Genomic DNA, 25,045 nt, shown 5'->3' with positions numbered 1-25,045 from the left:
CAGCTATTTGGAAGGATCTTCTGGGTGTGAGGCTGAAACTCAGACTAATCCTGAATATGGAATGAGAGATGTGCAGGTCTATGCTAGATGTTCTAGTTCAAAGTGCAACAAATGTACCCTGGTTGAGAACCTTTAGCAGCATCCCAATTGAACTCCCTGCTAAACGTTGGAGATCTCTAGACACAACTTCCCCTATGGAATTTTTCTTTCTCTTTCCACGGTTAAATAGTCATTCATTAATGACAGGTGGTTTGCGGTTTGAGTTGTGCAAGTGTTTATGTTTCTTTATTCACATGGAATTAATTACATTTGTTGCTGTCATTTATTATTACTTTAAATAGAATGAGTTTTTGTTACTTCGTATAATGTTGACTATGTGCATTTAATCCTTAATCTAGATACCCTGTTTGCATCTTTGGAATGTCCTCTGTAAGGTTTATGAATAATAATGAAATAACAAGATATCTCCTCTGCTGCAAAAATCCATTTTAAGTGACATCAAAATTAGCTGACAGATTTGGAAATTCTGTTTTCAGGGAAACACTTGGGCATGACAGCTTTCACTACAGGGAATACAAACATGGACTTAGGGATAAATGATTTACTGTTCACACTTTCTTTGGTAGGAAAGAGAGTTGCATTACAAAGAGCTAAAGGTCAATAAATATGGTGAGGACCCACCATTTGGCGTTTAAACCTTGCACACAATATGTTAATCCCTGCACATTTACAGTCAGAGAAAAGCCATTGTTGTTGGAGCTCCTATATATATATAATGTTCAATTATTTGGTACAGTTTTCTGCAACCTGTTTAATAATTATTTTTGGCAATTATTAGGAGACTTTCGGACATGTTGAAGCATCTACTAATTCCCTCTTTGTATTTTTGTATAGTGATGTTACCATTGACCAATATTATGATATCACCCAGCTGAAGAGGAGTCAACTTCGTCCCACTGATCAGCTGTAAGTTTCACTGATTTACTCCATAAAATAACAAACAAACTGCTGGGAGAAACTCAGCAAATTTAACAAAATCTGTGGGATGAAATTGTAAACATTTTTTGGTCAAAACCTTGCATCAGGACTGAGAGGGGAGATGAGAGGTAGGGGTGAGGCAGGAGCCAGAGATTATGGTGGACCAAGGATAGATGAAGAATGATGAGCAGATGGAGCCAGGGTAGGGGAGGGTGAGGGTTGGAGTGGGAGATAGAGAAAATGGTTGATAGATGGAGGCCACCAAAAAGAGGCAATGCACCAGGTGTGGGAAGAGGAGGATGAAGGTGGAGATAGCTGCTGGACAATGATCATGTCATGTGATAAGAGTAGATTTAGGCCATTTGGCCCATCAAGTCTACGCTGCCTATCAATCATGGCTGATCTATCTCTCCCTCCTAACCCCATTCCCCTGCCTTCTCCCCATAACGTCTGACCTGTAATAATCAATAATCTATCTCTGCCTTAAAAATATCCACAGACTTGGCCTGCACAGCCTTCTGTGGCAACGAATTCCACAGATTCACCATGTTCTGATTAAAGAAATTTCTCCACATCTCCTTCCTAAAAGAACATTCTTTAATTCTGAGGCTATGACCTTAGTCCTAGACTCTCCCACGTTGAAAAATCCACTCTATCTAAGCCTTTCACTATTCTGTAAAAACATCGAGCATCGAAGCCTTCGTCATCAAGAACCAACTAACATGGGTTGGTCATGTTATTCAGAAGGAATACAAGCGTCTACCAAAGCAAACCTTTTACTCCCATCTTAAAGAGAGCAAACGTAAACGAGGCGGACAGAAGAGGAGATTCAAAGGCCTTAAAAGCCAGCATGAAAAAATGTGAAATTGACATCGACAATTGGGAAATCAATGCCAAGGACAGGAATCTTCGGCAAACCATTATCTAAGAAGGAACAGTGACCTTCAAAGCCAACAGATGCGCAGAATTAGAAGAAAAGAGAAGAAAACGGAAAGATAGGCAGCAACAACCAAAGCCTGATCTGCAATCTGGACTTACCTGTCCTGATGCCGAAGAACTTTCAAAGCCAGGATAGGACATAAGCAACCTAAGAGTCCATAAAAACGGAACGTAGACCATCATCCTTGACCTCGCGGGATAGCCACAACGTTGTTTCAATGAGCTTCCCCCCTCATTCTTCTCAACTACAGCGAGTACAGGCCCATTGCCGATGCTCATCATAGGTTAAACTACTCATTCCTGGGATCATTCTCTTTTTCTGGACCCTCTCCAGTCAGCACATCCTTCCTCAGATATGGTGCCCAAAATTGCTCACTATAGTCCAAATGCGGCCTTTCTAGCGTCTTATAAAGCCTCAGCATTACATCCCTGTTTTTGTATACATGCCCTCTTGAAATAAATGCCGTAGTTCATGCCGCAATAAAGTTTGCTTTCTTTACTGCCGATTCAACTTGCAGGTTAACTTTTTGGGAATCCTGCACTAGTACTCCCAAGTCTCTTTGCACCTCTGATATCTGGATCCTCTCCCCATTTAGAAAATAGTCTACCCCTTTAATCCTACTACCAAAATGCATGGCTCCACACTTTGCTACACTATATTCCTTCTGCCACTTCTCTGCCCACTCTCCCAACCTGTCCATATTCTACTGCAAAACCTGCCCTTCCACCTATTTTCATATAATCCGCAAACTTGGCCACAAAGCCTTCAGTCCCCTCGTCCAAATAATTAATATACAAGGTGAAGATCAGCGGCCCCAGCACCGACCCCTGCAGAACTCCACTCGTCACTGGATGATGAGCGGGGTGGCATTCTCCCAGTGCTGGAATGTGATAAGTAAGGTAAAGAGACACAACGGCTGCAGATGCTGTAAATTTGAGCAAAAAACAAAAACTGTTGGAGGAACTGAGCGGATCAGGCCTCATCCATGGATGGAAATGGACAGATGGTGTCTTGGGTCATGACCTTCTGGACCACCTATGCTACCAGTTTCTACTAAATAAAAGAAACTACAGATGATTAATTCACTCAGACAAATGCTAAACACTTGCATCTTGTCTTCCACTTATCCTAACCCATCAGTAAACTTGTAATGCCACAGATATCAACCTTGCATATAACCGGGATACATTTACACAGAATACACTTACAAAGAAATACACATACAGCATGTTATAAATTTCCTTTCTCCCCCAACTGACACTATTCCTTCTCCACCAAATCCACCTACTGCCTTGCTCTGCTGACTCTGACATCTCCTTTATGACCTGAAGTAAACTCTGTCCGTGAAGTCCTAGCTCTCCAAATAGCAATGTGGTTGATCGCGTTATGAAACCTCTATAACCCACCTCTACCAGACGTACTCTTGCTCTCCATCCTCACTGCTCAATTTCTGCAGCCAAATCTACATCTACATATCTCAGCCTTTTCCTTTTTATAAGCCTCATCCACTAAGTTCTCCCAAGGCATCGTCAGTGCTATAAAATATTACAACGCATCTCCAGAGATCAAGAGTCAAGAGAGTCAAGAGTCAATTTAATTGTCATTTGGACCCCTGGAGGTCCAAACGAAATGCCGTTTCTGCAGCCATACATTACACACAAATAGACCCCAGACACAACATAATTACATTTTACATAAACATCCATCACATAGCTGTGATGGAAGGCCAAAAAAACTTATCTCTCCACTGCCCTCTCCCCCCCCCCCCCGATGTCAGAGTCAAAGTCAAAGCCCCCGGCTGGCGATGGCGATTGTCCCGCGGCCATTGAAGCCACGCCGGGTGGTGCGAGGTCGCACACCGGGTCTTGGTGTTGGAGCCCCCGGTGTGCGCTCGCAAAGTCCCGCAGCCATTCCGGCCGCGCGGGGCAGTGGTGTCAGGCCCCGCTTCAGGAGCTCTTCAACCCCGCAACACGGGCGGGAGAATTCGCCGTTGCAGGAGCCCCGAACAGCGGTCTCCCTCCCGGGATCCGCGGGCTCCCGCCGCCGCCGTCCGCAGCCCCGCAGCCGCAGCCTTCCCACCCTCCGGAGGTCAGCGGCGGCAGCAGCAGCAGCAGCGCTCCTCCACCGCTCCACCCGCTCCGGTCTCGGCCAGCTCCGCGACGGCAACGGTGAGTCGCACAATTTTTTTCCCCTTAGTCCCCGGCTTCTTCACCGTTGGAGGCCGCTCCCTCGTTGCGGCCTCAACGACACCTGAGAATTTATTTTAACGATAAAATGGTCGGGTCCACCAGTGCAGGGGAGAGATTCAAAAGTTTCCACCCCCCTCCCACTCTCCCCATAAACACACACACCCCCAACATAAAATAACAAAAACTACATAAAAACACAGACAAAAAATAATAAAACGCGGACAGGCTGCAGAGGCCACTGCTGGCCAGAGCCGCGCCGCCTACTTGTCCCGTAGAGTTACTCCAGCTTTTGTGTCTATCAATAAAATAATCTGCTGACTGACTGACCATAACACTATATCAGGCCTCAAACTAGTACTAATTATTTCCTGCGGAACAACAAGCTTTCCTCCCAAATCTCACAATCATTGGCTCCCCGTAGCTGGCCTAACTCATACCAGTCTGAAAACTTTCCTCCTCTACCTCTCTCTCCTTCACGGACAAAATGAATAGCTACACTCTCAGCCCTGATGCCTACTGAATTCACTTGTGCTCTCCTCTCAATTGTTCCGACTATACGCTTCTAGACCTGGTGATGCCGCAAAATATACCGACCCTGAGAAAGACTAGTATTTCATCCTGACAAAATATGCCTCAACGTTGCCACCTCTGAACACAGGACATGCCGGGTCCTCACTTCCCCTCTGGTTGAGGTTCTGTGATGATGGTAGCACATCATAAATAGCCTCTATAAGAAAACATATGATCCACCTCCATGCCTCCATCCACAGGCCCCTCCAGCTAAACCTCCTCTTTTCTACACTTTGCCAATGTATCCACTGTCCCAGCTTAACCTGATGACATGCTTTCTCAACAACTAATTTACTCCTCTCTTTTGGAACTGCCTTATTCCACACTGGTTTCCCTGTGCTGAGCCCTAGGCCACCTTTCCCTTGCTGCACCCTCTCAACAATGTCTGTATGCCTCAGAGCTGTTTTTGTTTCTTGTACTGTCTGCTTTGTGTTCCACTTCCTCCCTTGAGTCAAACTTGATACCAGATTACTCACTAAGATATCCTGATAATTGCAATTCTGACCTCACCTTCGCACACTTAAACTACCAACAGGGCAACCCCACCCCCTCTGCCCATCTGTCTGTCTTTTCAATAGGTATACCCTTGAATATTCAGTTCCCAGCCCTTGTCCTCTTGCAGCCATGTCTCAGTAATTCCCACAACATCATACTTGCCAGTTTCGAACTGAGCCTCTAGCTTGTCCACTTTATTCCTTATACTTCGCTCATTCACATACAGCACTTTGACCTCCGTATTCAATTCCCCCTCGCACCTCTCGCAATTTTCCCTGACCTTACTCTGTTGTTCCTTCTCTAGCTTTCCTTCCCATTAATTTGAGAATCTTTTGTAATTTTCCAGTGGTCACTTCCCCTTCAACTCAATCTTTATACTCCCAATGTGTCAATCCCTCCTCTCCCAGCTAACAATGATCTAATCTACATTTTCCTTGATCTCCATTCCCTTTGGCCTGTTCTCACCTTACACTTCCTTATCTATGTATTTCCCTCTCCCCTGACATGAAGCAGGACTGGTCGCATTTTTGAGTGCAGCAAGATTCTAATGAAATACCTAATAGTTCAATGTTGGCTGTCTGTTGCCTGGGCCTGTATTTATTCCACAAGCAACATTGCTAACAACAGCAAGAAGTGAACTGCTGAAGGAACACAATGGGTCAGGCAGCATCTGTGGGTGGAAATGGACTGTGAATATTTTTGAAGACTCTTCCTCAGAACTCTTAAGTTTGTCATAGGAGCAAAATTAGGCCATTTGGCACATCGAGTCAACGCCATTCAATCATAGCTGATTTATCTTTCCCTCTCTACCCCATTTTCCTGGCTTCTCCCCATAATCTTTGACACCCTTACTAATCAAGAGGTTCTCAATCTCCGCTTTAAAAATACCCAATGATTCTACAGCTATCTGTGGCAATACATTCCACAGATTCACCACCCTCTGATAAAGAAATTCATCCTTATCACCTTTCTAAAGGTATGTCCTTTTGTGCTGAGGCTAGGCCCTCTGCCCCTGGGCTCTCTCACCCGTGGAAACATTCTTTCCACATCCATCCTATCCAGGCCTTTCGCTATTCGATAAGTTTTCATCAGGTTCCTCCTCATCCTTCTAAACTCCAGCGAGTACAGGCCCAGAACTGTCAAATGCTCATCATATTTTAAACCAATCATCCCCAGGAACATTCTCATAAACCTGCTCTGGACCTTCTCCAATGCCAGCACATCCCTCCTCAGATATGGGGCCCAAAACTGCTCCCCAAACTCCAAGTGCTGTCTGACCAGTGCCTTATAAAATCTCACCATTACATCCCTGTTTTTATATTCTAGTCTTCTCAAAATAAATCCCAACATTGCATTTGCCTTCCTCACTACTGATTCAACTTGCAAGTTAACCTTTTGAGAATCCTTCACCAGCACTCCCAAATCCCATTGTACTTTAGATTTATGAATCCTCTCGCCATTTAGAACATTTCTTTTGCCTTTATTATGGTCTTAAAATATGCCTTTATTCCTACTACCAAAGTGCATGACTGCACACTTTGCTACGCTGTATTTCAACTGCCATTTATTTGCCTACTCTCCCAATCTGTCCAAGTCCTTCTGCAGACTCTCTGCTTCCTCTGCACTTCCTTCCCCTCCACCTATCACAATTAGACAATCTTGAGTCTTAATTCCATCACCAAAACAGATTATTTTTGTCACTTTGTGGGGACATGCTGTGGATAAATTGGTGACACATATCCTACAATACCTCATTTCTCCATTTTCTCATCATATTTTAAGGAATCACACTTTCAAATATTAATTACCTTTCTTTATATGCCAAGCACAGCAAAAGTATGATCAATGCTCTTGTATTAAACAGTGTTTTTATTGCATGCATTGTCTCTAAATTGTATTTCAATACTTTTCTGTTTCAGGCTTCCAACTACCAAGGAGCTCGCAATGGAGTAAGTAAATTTTGGTTCCTCTTTTTTTTATTTTTATATAAGCCTGAGAATTATCGAGAGATATAAATAATGATGGAAATAACGTAAAAATGGCTATTCAATACAGGATAGTTTGTCAGCTAATTTGAATTAAGATACTTAGAATTACAAGATCATATTGATGATGTGCTTTTTTGCTAGGCTCTTTGTAAAACTGATCAATTTGTCCCACTTTTCTGAGAATATTAGTGGGTGGCTAACCCAGAGGATGTTTTGGTCCCCAAATGTCTGGTAATTTTCATATTGTAAATCTCTGGATTAAATCCACTGTGTGTCCATTTCTCAGCTTTGTATACATTAGACCTTCCTTTGCTTTCTTCCAGTCAAAGCATTATGGACATCCAGTCATTGTATAAATATCATTCCTCATCTTGCCTCTAATTCTTTGGCCAGTTAGCGTAAATCTGTGTCAGGAACAATGAACTGCAGGTGCTGGTTTACAAAAAAATGATACAAAGTGCTGGATATAACAGCGGATCAAGCAGCATCTCTGGAGAACACGGATGGGTAATGTTTCTGGTCGGGATCCTGATTTCAGACTCTGTCATCTATAACTCCAGTTACTGACTTTCTGCCATTGGAAACTAATCTTGTACCCCCATCAAACTTCCCCTTTACAATATCTGATCAACTTGTCACCCCAAAGATGTATTTGCAAATGCCCGTGGACATTTCAGTCTGGCATCTCCTATAATCAGACAAAATTACGAGAAATCACCTGAAATCCCCCCTGGAAGTCCTCACCAAAAATGTGGCACCAAGGCCGGATGAGACTGCCGATCTCGACCTCATCGCCAATTCTGCACCGATCTGCGGGTCAAATTTTCCCCCTGCAGCCAAGGCCCGGGAACTCCGGCCTGGCCAGAGCCGGCAGTTCCGTTCCTATAGTCAACATCTGAGGCCGACTTTGTGGGCTGATACCTCGGCGGACTGTTCCGGCACCGTTGGACTCCTCTCACAGGCCCTGACCATTGTTGGTCCGGCAGAACGGATAATCCAGAAAAGCTCTGGGACCATGGATGCTGGAAAATGGGTGACGGACCTGCATAACGTTTCATTCCTAAATACCAATGTATTTACCTTCACATTTCAAGAACCATCACATTAAGATATCCAAGGTACACAAAAATGCTGGCGAAACTCAGCGGGTGAGGCAGCATCTTTCGAGCAAAGGAATAGGTGACGTTTCGGGTTGAGACCCTTCTTCAGACCCGAAACGTCACCTATTTTGCTCCATAGATGCTGCCTCACCCGCTGAGTTTCTCCAGCATTTTTGTCTACCTTCGATTTCTCCAGCATCTGCAGTTCTTTCTTAAACATTAAGATCTCCCTGCTCTAACCTTTTAAAAAAGAAGAACAAATTACTTTAATACAGAATTTGTGTTAATTCACTTTTCTCATTAGAAAATCTTTTTGTACACTATCTTTTGGCCGAGTACTCCCTACTTAGCCTAGCATATACTAGGATCTAAATGGCAATAGAGGAGGTGCTAAATCAACACAAGAGCTTTATTTCTCTAGAAGGATTAAGAACTGAAGTTGGCCATTTGGGCCTGTTTGACCACATATATTTCAGAATTAAATTTTTATGTGCTAACAGTTGCCATGTGATGGGAATTCAGAGCACTTACCACCTTCCATGTGTAGAAATGGTTGCAAACTTAAAAGCCTGGATCTCATTTTTATTCCCCTCAACTCCCACTTCAAATTATTACATGGAAAATATTGATCAAATTGTCATACATTTCCTAAGCATATTCCTGGGATGTATAATCTCATATTTTATGCTTGGGGACCAGGAGGTCAGTGTAGCAAATATATTGCTAAGTTATCCAGTCTGTGCATTAAAAAAATAATCAAAGCCAATAACCCATAAAGTATTAATTCCAATCTCATTTGTCTTTTCCTCCTTTAAATTATAGGTAGAAACATAGAACATAGACATAGAAAATAGATGCAAGAGTAGGCCATTCGGCCCTTCGAGCCTGATGTCTGATCATCCAACTCGGTATCCTGTACCTGCCTTCTCTCCATACCCCCTGATACCTTTAGCCACAAGGGCCACATCTAACTCCCTCTTAAATATAGCCAATGAACTGACCTCAAATACCTTCTGTGGCAGAGAATTCCAGAGATTCACCACTCTCTGTGTGAAAAATGTTTTTCTCATCTTGGTCCTAAAAGGTCCTTATCCTTAAACTGTGACCCCATGTTCTGGACTTCCCCAACATCGGGAACAATCTTCCTACATCTAGCCTGTCCAACCACTTAAGAATTTTGTAAGTTTCTATAAGATCCCCCCTCAATCTTCTAAATTCTAGTGAGTACAAGCCGAGTCTATCCAGTCTTTCTTCATATGAAAGTCCTGACATCCCAGGAATCAGTCTGGTGAACCTTCTCTGTACTCCCTCTATGGCAAGAATGTCTTTCCTCAGGTTAGGGAGCTGATTAGGTATAAATTAACAGTTCTGAAATGTTGTATAAAATGTTCCAAACCTGGATGCTATTTCAAATATGTTATGAACGAGCATAACTATCAGGTAATATCTGGAAGAGAATGACAAAGCTTTTGTTTAATGTTTATTCAGATTTCTTGTATTATTTTCTTTTTATTTCTTCATAGGATATATTGTATCTTTGTGTTTTTAGTCAGAAGCAAATACGGATGCCATTTCCTGCTGAACATCCCTTCCATTCCCACATTCCCAAGTTTGCAATATTCCCAAGCTTCATCTCACCAGATGATCCGTACACAGGGGTACGAGCTGGACGCCTGCTGCCCATTAATCCTGATATGCCTGCCAAAAGCTACACTGTGACAGTAACACAGAAAACTAAAGGTAACAAATGTTCATAAATATTCATGAAAGTAATTCAAGAGATATGCTAAGTTTTGTCTTGCTCAAGATTTTTTTCCTAATAAATACACCAAGTAAACATACAATGTAACAATATTTTCCAAAACTAATGTGTAGAATTCAAATAGAGGCAAATTAGTACAATCTTGCCTTTCATTACATTTGGGAAAGCCTCAAATTATCAGTGAATGGCGATCAAAAAACTGAAAATGCTGGAAATTCCGAATAAACATAGAAAATGTTGAAAAAAACTTTTGGCATTTTCTGTGAAAAATGAAACAGTTAATATTTCAATTTCGGGACCCTTCATCAGAATTTTTGGAAAAGAGAAGTTAGTTTTCAGTGGGATGAAAGGTGACAGAGGAATGGGTAGAACAAAGAGAACATTTCTGATAGACAATAGGTACAGGAGTAGGCCATTCGGCCCTTCGAGCCAACACCGTCATTCACTGTGATCATCACTGATCATCTACAATCAGTACCCCATTACTGCCTTCTCACCATATCCTCTGACTCTGACCCTATCTTTAAGAGCTCTATCTAACTCTCTCTAGAAACAATTCAGAGAATTGGCCTCCAATGCCTTCTGAGGCAGAGAATTCCACAGATTCATAACTCTCTGGGTGAAAAAGGTTTTCCTCTTCTCTGTTCTAAATGGCCTACCCCTTAATCTTAAACTGTGGTCCCTGGTTCTGGACTCCCCCAACATCGGGAACATGTTTCCTGCCTCTAGCGTGTCCAATCCCTTAATAATCTTAAATGTTTAAAAAAGATCTGCTCTCATCCTTCTGAATTTCACAGTATACAAGCCCAGTCGCTCCTTTCTTACAACATATGACAGTCCCGCCGTCCCGGAAATTAACCTCGTGAGCCTACGCTGCACTCCGTCAATAGCAAGAATGTCCTTTTGGAGACCAAAACTGCACACAATACTCCAGGTGTGGCCTCACCAGGGCCCTGTACAACTGGAGAAGGACCTCTTTGCTCCTATACTCAACACCTCTTGTTATGAAGGCCAACATGCCATTCGCTTTCTTCACTGCTTGCTGTACCTGCATGCTTACTTTCGGTGACTGATGTAAAAGGACACTCAGATCTCATTGTGCTTCCCCTTTTCCTAACTTGATACCATTCAGATTGTAATCTGCCTTCCTGTTCTTGCCACCAAAATGGATAGCCTCACATTTATCCACATTAAACTGCATCTGCCATGCCTCTGCCCACTCACCCAACCTGTCCAAGTCACCCATAGTAGCAATGTTACAAAATTGTGAGATTTAAAAAATCCTCTGCAACTTATCCCATCAGATAAAGCATAAAAAGATGTTTAATTTGACACTTAATTCACTTGTATATGTTCAGTATTTTAAAAGTTATGCCCATTTTCATACTCGGAAATTAGCACCTTGTTCCCTATTGCTTTTCCATTGACTTAACTCAAAAGCTGTGATCAAGGACAGTCAAAAGCCCATAACTTTCTTAAAAATTAAGAGAACTGAATGAAATTTTCAGTTATTATAGATTGAAGCATTCTGAAAGAAATATGAAACAATCTTGCTTGGATGACCTGAAATTAAAGCATATAATTAGTTAGTTACCTAATTGTAGCTAATTACAAAATTCAATTACTAAATCTAAACATCTATCCATTTCTTAAGAAAAGGTTAACATTTTTAAATAGACTAAGTGTCCAAATAACATTCACACAAGAATTCACACAACATGATTTTTAAATCGCATTGTCATGAATTTATAGGCCAAATGGAAGGAATTTTGTGTTTAATTCCCATAAATTAATGGCCATTTTAATCATCTTGCGAGTGGGATTTTGTGGAACGCGATCGGTTGGAACGTTGCATTTGCAGTAAATTTAAACCCCCTATCAGCAGGAAAAACACTGCCGGGGGGGCCTAAATCACCTTTTCGCAACGTGAAATTTTGATTAAAGGCATTCTAAGAAGCACGTTTATATGTAAAAATTAAACGGCTTACCTTGCTTTGTCCCGTATGTGAGGTCCGTCCCATTGATGGCTGTAGACGATTTTTATTTTACCCCTGCTATTAAATTATCCAGCACTGTCTTTAAAAAACCTGAAAAAAACAGATGTCGGTGCAATTTTTCTTCAGCAGCTAAACAGCCTGACAAAGATCGATTTCAACAGGCTGGAGAAAACGTCATTTTAAACCCTCCCCCCTCTCAAAGGCGCCAAAGTCGCACACATGGCTATTGGCAAAACTGCAATGCCGCTGAATGTAAGTTTTGTAACATACCTACTCATAGTATCCTACTCGCAGTTCACACTGCCACCCAGCTTTGTGTGTCATCTGCAAATTTGCTAATGTTACTTTCAATCCCTTCATCTAAATCATTAATGTATATTGACGAGGTTCACGTGTTGTATAAACACTCAGTTTAATATTTAAACAATACGGTTCAACTATTAGTACAAAAGGGCAAGGTGTGTGTGTTAACGTGTTGACTGTGAAGCCAAGCTCCGTTGTCCGCTGCACCCCACCTTTGTTAACACAGGTCGGCGTTGATTGGTCAGCCCAGATCACACCAGGTCCAAGAGAGTGCTCGAGCTCGATGAATGACTGTTCAAGACCAAAGTGGCTCGGCCCGTCACATGATCCCCCCCAGAACTGGAAGATTGGAGGCGGTTAGGCTGTCCAGTGAGGGGGCCTGATTTTATGCACGTGTTCCCTGTGTTCGGGGTTGCAGCAGGTCGAGTTGAGGGCGGGTTTGGTCGTGATGGCGGACGCTTTCTGCGCGGGGTTGTGCCACCTGCACTGGTTGGTCAATCTCCACGTGTGCCGGCTTCAGACGGTGAAAGCCATGGCGTCGTTTTGCAGTACTCTAAAGGGTCCCTCATAAGGCTTTTGCAGTGGTGTACGGAGGGAATCTTGGCGAAGGAAGACATAATGACAGTCCTGGAGGTCGGGTGGGACGTATGTGGTGGTGAGACCGTGTCGTGACATTGGAGCTGGAGAAAGTATGCCCACTTTCTCGCGGAGGTGTGTCAGCGTGGTCGTGGGCGGTTCTTGATGTCCATGCGCCACTGGATGATGTACCCTGGGACCGTAAGCATGGCGCCGTACACCAGCTCGGCTGAGGAAGTTGCCAGGTCCTCCTTTGGGGCAGTGCGTATACCTAGCATGACCCACGGCAATTCGTCCATCCAGTCTGGGCCCGTGAGCCGTGCCTTGAGGGATGCCTTCATGTGCCGGTGAAAAAGTTCCACTAGGCCATTTGCTTGCGGGTGGTAGGCTATTGTGTGGTGCAGTGCAGTCCGCAATGGCCCGGCTTAGTGCCAAGCAGCCGGGCCATTGCGGACCACAGCTCGCAGGTGAACTGCGCACCTCTGTCGGAGGAGATGTCCGCCGGCACGCCAAAGCGGCAATCCAGTGGGCGGTGAGGGCACGTGCACACGTCGCAGTGGAGGTTTCCGAGAGCGGGACGTCTTCCGGCCACCTCGTGAATCTGTACACGATGGTGAAGAGGTGGGTGACACCTCTGGATGGGGCCAACGGTCCAACGATGTAGACGCGGATGTGGTCGAAACGCCGGTGTGTCAGGGTGAAGTTCTGCAGCGGCGCCTTGATGTGTCGCTGAATCTCGGAGGTTTGACAGGGGATGCACCCTGTGGCCCAGTTGCCGATCTGTTTGCACAACCCGTGCCACATGAACTTGGCTGCCACATGTGCCTTTGTTGTCTGGATGGAGGGGCCATGTTGAAAATCCGGCTGCGCCAGGCAGTGGGGATGATGGGTCTTGACTGTCCCAGACACGTCACAGAGGAATATGGTGTCAGCGGGCCTGGATCGCACATCCTCCAACAGCAGGCCAGATATGGCGGTGCAGTAGGCGAGTATCTCTTCATCCTCTCGCCGGACGGCCGCCATGGCCGTGTAGTCGACACCTGGAGCCAGAACGTGGATGGCATTGGTGGCGGTGTAGGACAACGCATCTGCGACCTGGTTGTTTTTGAATGCGATGTGCTGATCGTAAGTCGTGTACTCAGAGATGTAGGTCAGGTGGCGCTGCTGTCGGGCTGACCAATGGTCAGACACTCTGGCAGAGGCAAACGTGAGTGGCTTGAGGTCAATGAAAGCTGTGATCCCTTCCCTCGCGGAAATGCTGGATGACCAGGTAGAGAGCGAAGAGATCCCGGTCAAAAGCGCTGTATTTCTGCTCAGAGGGGGAGGGTCTCAGGTGATGACTGAAAAAGGCGAGGGCTACCAACTACCATTGATCAGTTGTTCCAGCACTCCGCCCACAGCTGTGGCAGATGCGTCGACAATGAGAACCATTGGTGCATTGGCCCATGGATGTACCAGCATGATTGCTTTTGCCAGTGCCTCCTTGGCGTTGTTGAACGTGGTCGTGGCTGTCATCCCAAATGAGCTTTTGGCTTGTTGGCCAGGGCCTTGAACAGCGGTTGCATGACCCTGGCGGCTGCTGACACAAAGCGGTGGAAGAAGTTGACCATGCCGACAAACTCTTGGAGTCCCTTCACAGTAGAGGGTTTGGAAAACTTGTGAATGGCCTCGACCTTGGTTGGGTGTGGGTCCGTTCCGTGCTGATTGTTGTGGCGGCAGAGGAAGTTGGTGGAAGTGAGGCCAAACTGACACTTGGCAAGGTTGATGACTAGGCCACGCTCGTTGAGCCTCTGGCAGAGCTGCCGAAAGTGTGCGCGGTGTTCCTGGTGAGAGTGGCTGGCGATGAGAAATGTCGTTGAGGTAGATGATCATGAAGTCCAGCCCACCGTGTCCATGAGCGTTTGGAAAGCTTGGGCAGCATTCATAAGGCCAAAAGGCATTCGCAGGCACTCAAAGAGCGCGAACGGGGTGACGATGACCATCTTGGGGATGTCGTCTGCGTGGACCGGAATCTGATGGTAGCCACGTCGATCTTGGAAAATACCTTGTCACCGTCCAGGTTTGCTGTGAAGTCCTGAATGTGACAGACAGGGTACCGGCCAGCTGTTGTGACCTTGGTGAGATGGCAGTAGACCCCACAGGGTCTCGAGCCCCCAGACACTTAGGGGACCATGTGAAACGGGGATGCCCACGGGCTGTCTGAGCGGCACACAATGCCCATTTCCACCATTTTGCGGAACTCGTCTTTGGCCAGTTGGAGCTTGTTGGGGGGCAACCTGCGTACGCGTGCAGGGAGTGCGTTTCGGTGGTGGAGATATGGTGCTTCACCATGGTGCTTCACCATGGCTGCCATGGTGAACTGGGGAGTTATGATGTCAGGGAAATCGGCCAAGATCCTGGTGTACTCGTTGTCAGAGAAGGTCACCGAGCCGAGGTGGGGCGCAGTCAATTCAGCGTGGCGCAATGCGATCGACTCGAACATCTTAGAATTAACGTGACGTTGTCCTTTCACGTCAACCAGCAGGGAGTGCGCCTGGAGGAAGTCGGCGCCCAGCAGTGGTTGTGAGACGTTGGCGATGGTAAAGGTCCACTTGAAGCGAAAGGAGTTGAAGTTGAGTGGGATCGTGCGGACCCCGTAGTTTCTGATGTTGCTGCTGTTGGCGGTCAGGGGAGGCCTCTTCTTTCCGAAACGAGTGTCGGTGCCCGAGGGGAGCAAAACACTGACCTCCACTCCCGTATCAACGAGAAAACGCCACCCTGAATGACGATCCCAGGTGTAGAGGAGGCAATGTTTTTGGCCGGCCACAGTTGCCACTACCGATGACCGGCCGAGGCATTTCCCGGATGCGTGCAGGGTGGTCGGTATCGGCGGGCCTCGGAGCCTCACCTTGGTGGTCATAGCACCACTTGTCCTTGCTGGCACCGTTCGTGGCTAATGTCACTGCTGCTCCTTTCCATGGAGGAAGTGAGCGTCCGTATGACCTGCTGAGGCACAACTGCCACCCGACTGATGGTGGCTCCACCCTGTTGTTTGGCCTGCCACAGCACATCCGCTCGGGCTGCCAGCCCTCGGGGGTCGGTGATATTGTCATCCGCGAGGAGCAAGCAGATGTCCTCCGGCTTGTTCCAAAAGGAGATGGGTCTTGAGTCCATCCATCAGGGCGAGCATTTCGTACATGAGCACGGATGGTTAGCGGTCGCCTTGGGCATCCAGGTGCAGGTGTTTTGCCGCCCTGTCGCGGTGGCTGAGACTGAATGTGTCCTTGAGGAGCGTCTTGATCCCTTTGTACTTGTTGTCGGCTAGTGGCTGCCTGCTCACCTTCCCTCTCGAGGATGTTCTGAAGTCGGTCTGAGACATCTTGAACACTGGCACCAGTGAGGCAACAGACCATCCTCGAGTCTCACATAGAAACATAGAAATTAGGTGCAGGAGTAGGCCATTCGGCCCTTCGAGCCTGCACCGCCATTCAATATGATCATGGCTGATCATCCAACTCAGTATCCCGTACCTGCCTTCTCTCCATACCCTCTGATCCCGTTAACCACAAGGGCCACATCTAACTCCCAGCTATTTACAATATACATCAATGATTTAGATGAAGGGATTCAAAGTGACATAAGCAAATTTGCAGATGACACAAAGCTGGGTGGCAGTGTGAACTGTGAGGAGGATGATATGAGACTGCAGGGTGACTTGGACAGGTTGGGTGAGTGGGCAGATGCATGGCAGATATAGGTTAATGTGGATAAATGTGAGGTTATCCACATTGGTAGCAAAAACAGGAAGGCAGATTATTATCTAAATGGTATTAAATTGAGAAAAGGGGAAGTACAACGGGATCTGGGGGTCCTTGTTCATCAGTCAATGAAAGTAAGCATGCAGGTGCATCAGGCAGTGAAGAAAGTGAATTATGAAGTTGGCCTTCATAACAAGAGGAGTTGAGTATAGGAGTAAAGAGGAGTTGAGTATAGGAGCAAAGAGGTCCTTCTGCAGTTGTATAGGGCTCACTGAGACCACACCTGGAGCATTGTGTGCAGTTTTGGTCCCTTAATTTGAGGAAGGACATTCTTGAAAGCTAGACTAAATGAGTGGAATAAGAACATGTCATAATGATTACAGGTAGATACATACTGGAAGAAAAGGTGATCCAGACCATTTCCATTCGCATCCATGACACTTCAGATGCATTCTGCTACTCAGACAGTTTCCAATTCTCTGGTTCCAACTAGAGAGGGGATCTTATAGAAACTTACAAAACTCTTAAAGGGTTGGACAGGCTAGATGCAGGAAGACTGCTCCCGATGTTGGGGAAGTCCAGGACAAGGGGTCACAGCTTAAGGATAAGGGGGAAATCCTTTAAAACCGAGATGAGAAGAACTTTTTTCACACAGAGAGTGGTGAATCTTTGGAACTCTCTGCCACAGAGGGTAGTTGAGGCCAGTTCATTGTCTATATTTAAGAGGGAGTTAGATGTGGCCCTTGTGGCTAAGGGGATCAGAGGGTATGGAGAGAAGGCAGGTATGGGATACTGAGTTGGATGATCAGCCATGATCATATTGAATGGCGGTGCAGGCTCGAAGGGCCGAATGGCCTACTCCTGCACCTAATTTCTATGTTTCTATGTTTGTACTGGAACCATAACCACAACTGATTTCATTACCTTCTCTGTGGTATTCACTGTAAATGTTTGTTTGGTGACGATGAAAATTAAACAACCCCCTCCCAACAAATAAACATTCCAAACTAAATTTATGAATGAAATAAATTTAATGTATTTGTACACAGGTACTATTCCAATGCTTGCCCCAGTCAATTCTATCAATATCGGGGGCAATGATGTCCATTGTTGCCAATTGCATACTATAACTGAGTACGGTATTATTGGATAAACTTGAAACAAAGAACTATAAGTCCTGGTTAATACTCAAAAAGACACAAAGAGCTAGAGTAACTCAACGTGTCATGTAGCATCTCTGGAGAACATCGATAGTTGGACCCTTCTTCACACTGATTCAGTTATTCAAGCACTTTGTGTCATTTTACCTTAAAACTAGCTGCCAATGCCACTGGTCTGTACCAGCGAGCCCTTCTTGAGCAGTTGATGCGGCTGTTGGTGTGGCTCACATTGTAGCCTTCGACAGGACGCACATTCTTCAGATCGCAGCTACCGACAGGACAAACTCGTTCACCATGGGACTCTCTCCCCTTGCACCCGTTGCTTTGTCTGCTCCCCTCCTCCCCCACAATCGTCAACATCTTCCAAGGTGGAGTATGTTGGTGACTCCGGGGGAGAAGGAGGAGACGGCAGTGGACGGGAGAAGAGAGGAAAGAGCGGCGGAGTAGACAAAGCAACAGGAATAGGACTAGGAAGAGGAGGTACAGGGATGGAGTGGCCATTTGGACAAAGTGATGGCCAACACAAAGAAGCCGTAGTGGTAAAAGGGGAGGGAGCCTGACGTTGACAGGTCCGTCTGCTATAACTGAAATCCGTTATAAAGGTTTTCATTAAAATGAGGGTTTACTGTATATAGTTCAGTTTTATAAATAGCCATGGAACTAATTATTTTCCATCACATCTTAGGATTTCCATATAGACATGAAAAACAGGAAATATTTACACACGGTAAAGGTTTACAATGGCCAGGACAAGAAGGATATTTTCATGTAAGTGCCCATATATGCCTGAAAAGTACAAATTTTCTTCCAATTACTTCCAGTTAATGTAATATTAGTTATGTAGTGTACTTAAATTGGTCATCTTTGCTTTTATTTTATGACAAATTTGTTGCTACCTAATGCTACCTAACGTTGCTACCTAAGTACAACGGGATCTGGGGGTCCTTGTTCATCAGTCACTGAAAGTAAGCATTCAGCATTCAGGTACAGCAGGCAGTGAAGAAAGCAAATGGCATGTTGGCCTTCATAACAAGAGGAGTAGAGTATCAGAGCAAAGAGGTCCTCCTACAGTTGTACAGGGCACTGGTGAGATCACACCTGCAGTATTGTGTGCAATTTTGGTCTCCAAACTTGAGGAAGGACATTCTTGCTATTGAGGGAGTGCAGCGTAGGTTCACAAGGTTAATTCCCAGGATGGCGGGACTGTCATATGTTGATAGATTGGAGCGGCTGGGCTTGTACACTTTGGAATTTAGAAGGATGAGAGGGAATTTTATTGAAACATATAAGATTATTATGGGTATGGTGGAGGCCGGTTCTCTGGATGCTTTCAAGAGAGAGTTAGATAGAGTTCTTGGTGATAGCGGAGTTAAGGGCTAATGAGAGAAGGCAGCAACGAGGTACTGATTGTGGATGATCAGCCATGATCACATTAGGGCTGAATGGCCTACTCCTGCACCTATTGTCTATTGGCTCGAAGAGTAGATCGCTACCATAATTATTCTCTCACTATAATGTTATTGATCAAATCAGGATTCCATAAAGCCTCAAGGAACAACCAGGGAAATATTTTGGCTCATGCCATAGTACAGCAAGGGATCATTGTAGAAATTTATCAAGAAGGCGACTCTTATAGTGACAAACTTTATATAGCTCTAAACAAAATTGTAGAAAATTCCAGACAATTGATTTATGTCGGGGAAAGGGCACATTTCTGACAGGTTGGGTGAATAGGACTCCTTCCATGTTGTTGTTCAGCTTTTTGACTTTACTTCAGTATTCTGCTTCACATTGTTGACTGCTACTTTGCATGTGACCGTACTAACTTCACGTTCAAATTCCTATGAAGTTAACTCAACTAGCTTTCTCTTTAAGTATGAGTGTTATGGCCTAATATAAAGTTTATCCACTGCCTACTAAGGAAAGCAACAGCAATGAGAATTGTCGAAGTTGTCTTTGCAATGAAAATGAAAGGAATAACTGCGGAAGCTGGAAATCTGGAATAAAAACAAAATAAGTTGCAAATACTCAGCAGGTTAGGCAGGATCTGGGGAAGGAGAAGCAGTTGCCAACTGATGAGTCCCTTTATGAGAACTGGGAGAGAGACAAATAAGATAGGTATAGGAAGTTAGAGGGATGGGCAGGAAAAGGGTCAAAACAAAGGATAATTATTTGATAAGTTAAGTGGGAAGCTAGAGAGGAAATTGTGGGAGCCCCTGGCTGAAATTTACGAGTCATCATTAAATACAGGATTGGTGCCGTAAGACTGGAGGGTGGCAAACATTGTGCCTTCATTTAGGAAGGACTGTAGGAAAAAGGCTGGGAACAATAGGCCAGTGAGCTTAACATCTGAAGTTGGAAAGTTACTAGAGAGTATTCTGGGGGATAGGATATATACATGCATTTAGACAGACGGACTGATTAGGAAGAGTCAGCGTGGGTTTTGTACGTGGGAGGTCGTGTCTTAATGAGTCTGAGTTTTTTGCAGATGTGACCAAAAAGGTTGATGAGGACAGAGCTGTAGATGTATATATGAACTTCAGCAAAGCATTTAACAAGGTTCAACATGGAAGGTGCTCTGGAAGGTTAGATCGCATGGGATCTAAGAAGAGATAGCTGAATGGATAGAAAATTGGCTTCATGGAAGGAAGCAGAGGGTGATGGTGGAAGGTTGCTTCTTGGATTGGAGGTCTGTGACTTGTGGTGTGCCACAGGGTTCGGTGTTGGGAAAGTCTAACATGAACAGGACCAACACAGTTAGTGGTAGGACTCTGGGGAGTGTTGTAGAGCAGAGGGATTTAGGAGTGCATGAACATTTAGCAGTGCAGGTTCCTTGAAGGTGGCAACACAGGTAGATGCAACCTCAGTCGCCACAGTTTGGCACCTGTCCTTTTTAGGGCAGGCACCTACAGATGTTGAACCGGATGGTATCACCCTGCTGCAGCTGAATCCGGAAAGCCTAACTGGAAAGGAGAAGGAGGAAAAGGAGAAGTAGAAGAAGAAGAATATTGCAATGTTTAAGGAACAATGAGTACATGGATTGGACAAGTTTGGATATGAGCTAAATGCGGGCAAGTGGGACCGGTGTAAATGGGACGTTGTTCGGTGCGGGCAGGTTGGACTGAAGGGCATGTTTCCACGCTGTATGACTCTTAAGTTGAATTACCTAATGTAAAGATGAGGTTTGAAGCTGATAATCTTAGTGCATGTAACGTGTTGAGAAAACATGTTCCCGATGTTGGGGGAGTCCAGAACCAGAGGCCACAGTTTATGAATAAAGGGTAAGCAATTTAGAACGGAGATGAGAAAAAAACTTTTTCACACAGAGGGTTGTGAATCTGTGGAATTCTCTGCCTCAGAAGGCAGTGGAGGCCAATTCTCTGTATGCTTTCGGGAGAGAGTTGGATAGAGCTCTTAAAGATGGTGGAGTCAGGGGATATGGGAAAAGGAAGGAATGGGGTACTGATTGTGGATGATCAACCATGTTCACAATAAATGGCTGTGCTGGCTCGAATGGCCAAAATGACCTACTCCTGCACCTATTGTCTATTGACTATTAACATATCAAGCAGGCCAGAACATACAAAGAAATGGGGAAATAAAAGGAGAAATTGAGCCACAATGATGACAGGCAAAAACAATCACTTTTAACTTGCCCAAGTGTGCTGAATGGGCACATTGCATTTGCATTCTTTTTGTATGAATTCTTTTGAAGAGTTCCAAACTTGAAACCTAACTGTTTTGCTTTCTGCAGTTGTTACCTGATCTCCTGCTTATTTCTGATACTTCCTGTTTTACTTCCTTAATGTCACCTATCCAATTCACAGAATGAAAGTGTACAGAAAGAGCACTGAAAACAGATTTGATAATCAATAATAAACCTATCAAGTATTTTAACTTTAAACAGTTGTCAATAATAATAACAACTGAATTTTAAAAACTTTGGTCGGTGAGAATTACAGCATTCTAAGAACATGAGTCTTTACCACATATGGTAATTCGAGTTTCACTGTACCTTAATTGGTATTATTATGGGTTATCAAGGCTACAAAATGCATAGGATTCTAGCATAATGCTGTCACTCAACTATCCATCTTTGAGACAAGGGCTTGACAGTGGAAATTTATGTTATTTTGGCAAAGACATGATGGGAGGAAAGGCAATATGATGAATTATGTTCTGTGTCCACATCTAATTAGCAAACATATGCTGGAGAAATGGGTCTCAGCTCTCTATAACCACTCAAGTACTGGTTTCATTCTGGTGAATCCCCAGTGTAAATTGCAGTTGCACAAGACAGTACACTGTGGCTCAGAAGCACAACTAATGGAGCTGCTGCCTCACTGCTCATGAACTAGGTTTAATCCAGACGTCTGCTGATGTCTGTGCGGAGTTTGCACATTCTCCCTATGATTGTGTGGTAAAATCTGGGATGTAGTGATGGGAATGTGGGGAAAATAAAATTGTTCATTGCCAATGTGTGATTGGTACAGTTCAATGGGCTGAAGGACCTGATTCCATACTGTGGGAAGGTCAAGAAGGTCACAAAGCGGGAACAAAGCCATTGTAACATTTGATTTGACTCTAGATTTTTTGACATTGAGTCTCTAAATGCAGTTTGATGGTGCCTCTGTTCTTTAATTATAGTATCCGAAATCAGGTACAGAACGGGTGCAAACATTCTATCCTACACCACCAAAGAGCATTGCCCCCAACAGACCAGAGCGCTCTGTTGCACATGCTGTCTCCGAGAGAACTGCTAATATACTGAAAAACATTGAGAAATCGCATTGGCAAAGCAGACACCAAAGGGACTTCACAGGTGAGTCTAAACAAAATTGATCAAATATTTCACTTTGAAGTGACTGCAACAAATGGATTTAAATTTTTATTACAAATTACAAATTTTCAGTTTGGGTCTTAAAATAATGTCAACTAAAGATACTGAGGAAATATAGTAAACCCCCATTATAACAGACAGATGGGGGGGGGGCGAGGCGATGGTGTCGGTTACTGCCGATTGTCCACTATAACCATTAGGTTGAAACAAAGAATTTCAGATGATGATAACACACAAAGTACTGGAGAAATTCAGCAGGTCGGGCAGCATCTCTAGAGAACATGGATAGGTGGCGTCGGAACTCTTCTTCAAACTGATTCAGTCTGCTTGACTGTTATTGCACAACGACAGTCGTGTCACCGGCAGCTGGTGAAGAAGGGTTCGCTGGTGCAGACCAGCATGGCTTTCTTCTGGGCGCTGTCACTGACAGGATGTGCTCAGTCACTGTGGGGATTCCTCCCCTCTCACCAGCTCCCCCTTCTCCCTGTCGGCTGGCGTTGGTCGGCTCCCTGCGTCCAAGGTGGAGTATGTCGGCAACTCCGAGGGAGAAGGAGGAGGAGGCGATGATGGAGGGGAGAGACCGAGTGGACAAAGCAATGGGCCGACAGCTGATGAGAGGGGAGAGAGGCCCATGGTGACCAAGCACGTCCTAACGGTGGCAGCGACCTGAACAAAGTGCTGTCCCCAGTGGTTACAACGTGATCCACAACAACAGACGTTTCAGCGGACTGTACATTGGATGAAGAAGAGCTTGCTGGTGCACATTGTGAGCGGGGTGGCATGAACAGGTCCATCCAATATAACCAAAATCCTTTATAAAGGGGAATTGAAACGAGGGTTTACTTTATTTATTTACATTATTATTGGCAGATTGTTCCATTTATTTGAATCAACTAATGATTTATAGGCCACTAACTTCAAGATTTCTATGCATCGGGAATTCACGATTTCACTGATTGATTTATTTATTTATAATAATAATAATAGGTCAAGGACCAATGAACCCAATTCAGTTAGATGATTACTTTGACAAGAAGATGGCAAAGGTTACAGGAAAATACAGCTACTTCACAGAACTGGTAAGTTACATTAAACTGGAATGGGGCATTCTGATAATATGTTGCATATACACATCTGGCTTATGTCTATAGGCATTAAACTAATAAATAATTCTTAAGTCTTCTATTGGACAATTTTCTTTTAAATTACATCAATCAAAGAAGGAAATACAAGCAAATGAACAAAAGTATTTAGGACTATTGCAAAGAGGTAGAAGAGATGAAATAAAAAGTAGAAACGGCTTGAAGTGCTTATTCATTCAGGCATGAAAGAGAGAGAGAGAGAGAGAGAGAGAGAGGGAGAGAGGCAATGTTTCCGGTTAGTGGTCTTTCCTGCCAGGCTTTGTCCTGTCCTTTCCTATTCTGCCATCCTCTCCCCCTCCCCCCCCCTTTAATCACTCCAAAGTAGGGTGCCTACCCAAAACTTCACCCATCCACGTCCTCCAAGGATATTGCACAACCAGCTGATTTACTCCAACACTTTGTGTCTTCTGATTTAGGTTTCCTTCATTGTGAACAGAATCACGTGGGATTTCATTGTTCCTGTCTTGGCATTACTTTTTGCCTGAATGCAGAGCAAGGAGGAAGAATACAGACGCACTGTAATGAGTGTAATATTTCCCAGTCTAAATTTTGTTTACCATCCACCCAGGTTGTTTGATGCTTAGGTTTAATTTAAGTTAGTTTATTATTGTCACGTATGCTGACGTACAGTTAAAAGCTTTTGTTTACGTGCTATCCAGTCAAAGAAAAGTGTACAAGATTACAATCAAGTGTCCACAGTGCACAGATAAAAGGTACAACATTTAGCGCAAGACAAAGTCCGATTAAAGATGGTTCAAAGGTCTCTAACGAGGTAGATGGGGGGGACAGGACCACACTTGAGTTTGATCGTGCAGTTGCCTCATAACAACAGGGAAGAAACTGTCCCTAAATCTGGAGGTATGCTTTTTCAAACTTCTGTACCTCTTGATTATTTTTTTTTAAGTTTAGTGATAGAGCGCGGAAACAGGCCCTTCGGCTCACTGAGTCCGCACCGACCAGGTAGTGTATTCCCGCACATTAACACTATCCTACAAACACTAGGGACAATTTACAATTATACCAAGCCAATTAACCTACGAACTTGTATGGCTGGAGTGTGGGAGGAAACCGAAGATCTCGGCGAAAACCCACGCAGGTCACAGGGAGAATGTACAAACTCCATACAGACAAGCACCCGTTGTCAGGATAGAACCTGGGTCTCTGGCACTGTAAGGTAGCAACTCTACCGCTGCGCCACCGTACCACCCCTTTGATGGGAGAGGGGAGAAGAGGAAGTGACGGGTGAGACTGGTCCGCAATTATGCTGG

At 44.6% G+C, this 25,045-nt stretch overlaps 1 protein-coding gene across 1 annotated transcript in view; it reads left to right on the top strand.

Moving 5' to 3' along the window:
* The window catches only part of LOC129711640 (uncharacterized protein C7orf31 homolog), a 44,107-nt gene that overhangs the window by 11,185 nt on the left and 7,877 nt on the right, over nt 1-25,045 (top strand). The window contains 6 exon segments of the mRNA XM_055659442.1: nt 895-966; nt 7,092-7,121; nt 9,810-10,000; nt 18,481-18,563; nt 22,443-22,617; nt 23,623-23,714. Coding sequence (XP_055515417.1) covers nt 895-966; nt 7,092-7,121; nt 9,810-10,000; nt 18,481-18,563; nt 22,443-22,617; nt 23,623-23,714 — 643 coding nt within the window.

Source organism: Leucoraja erinacea, chromosome 2 (genome assembly GCF_028641065.1).
Source record: "Leucoraja erinacea ecotype New England chromosome 2, Leri_hhj_1, whole genome shotgun sequence".
Lineage (NCBI taxonomy): Eukaryota > Metazoa > Chordata > Chondrichthyes > Rajiformes > Rajidae > Leucoraja > Leucoraja erinaceus.
This window is presented reverse-complemented; position numbering and strand designations above follow the sequence as displayed.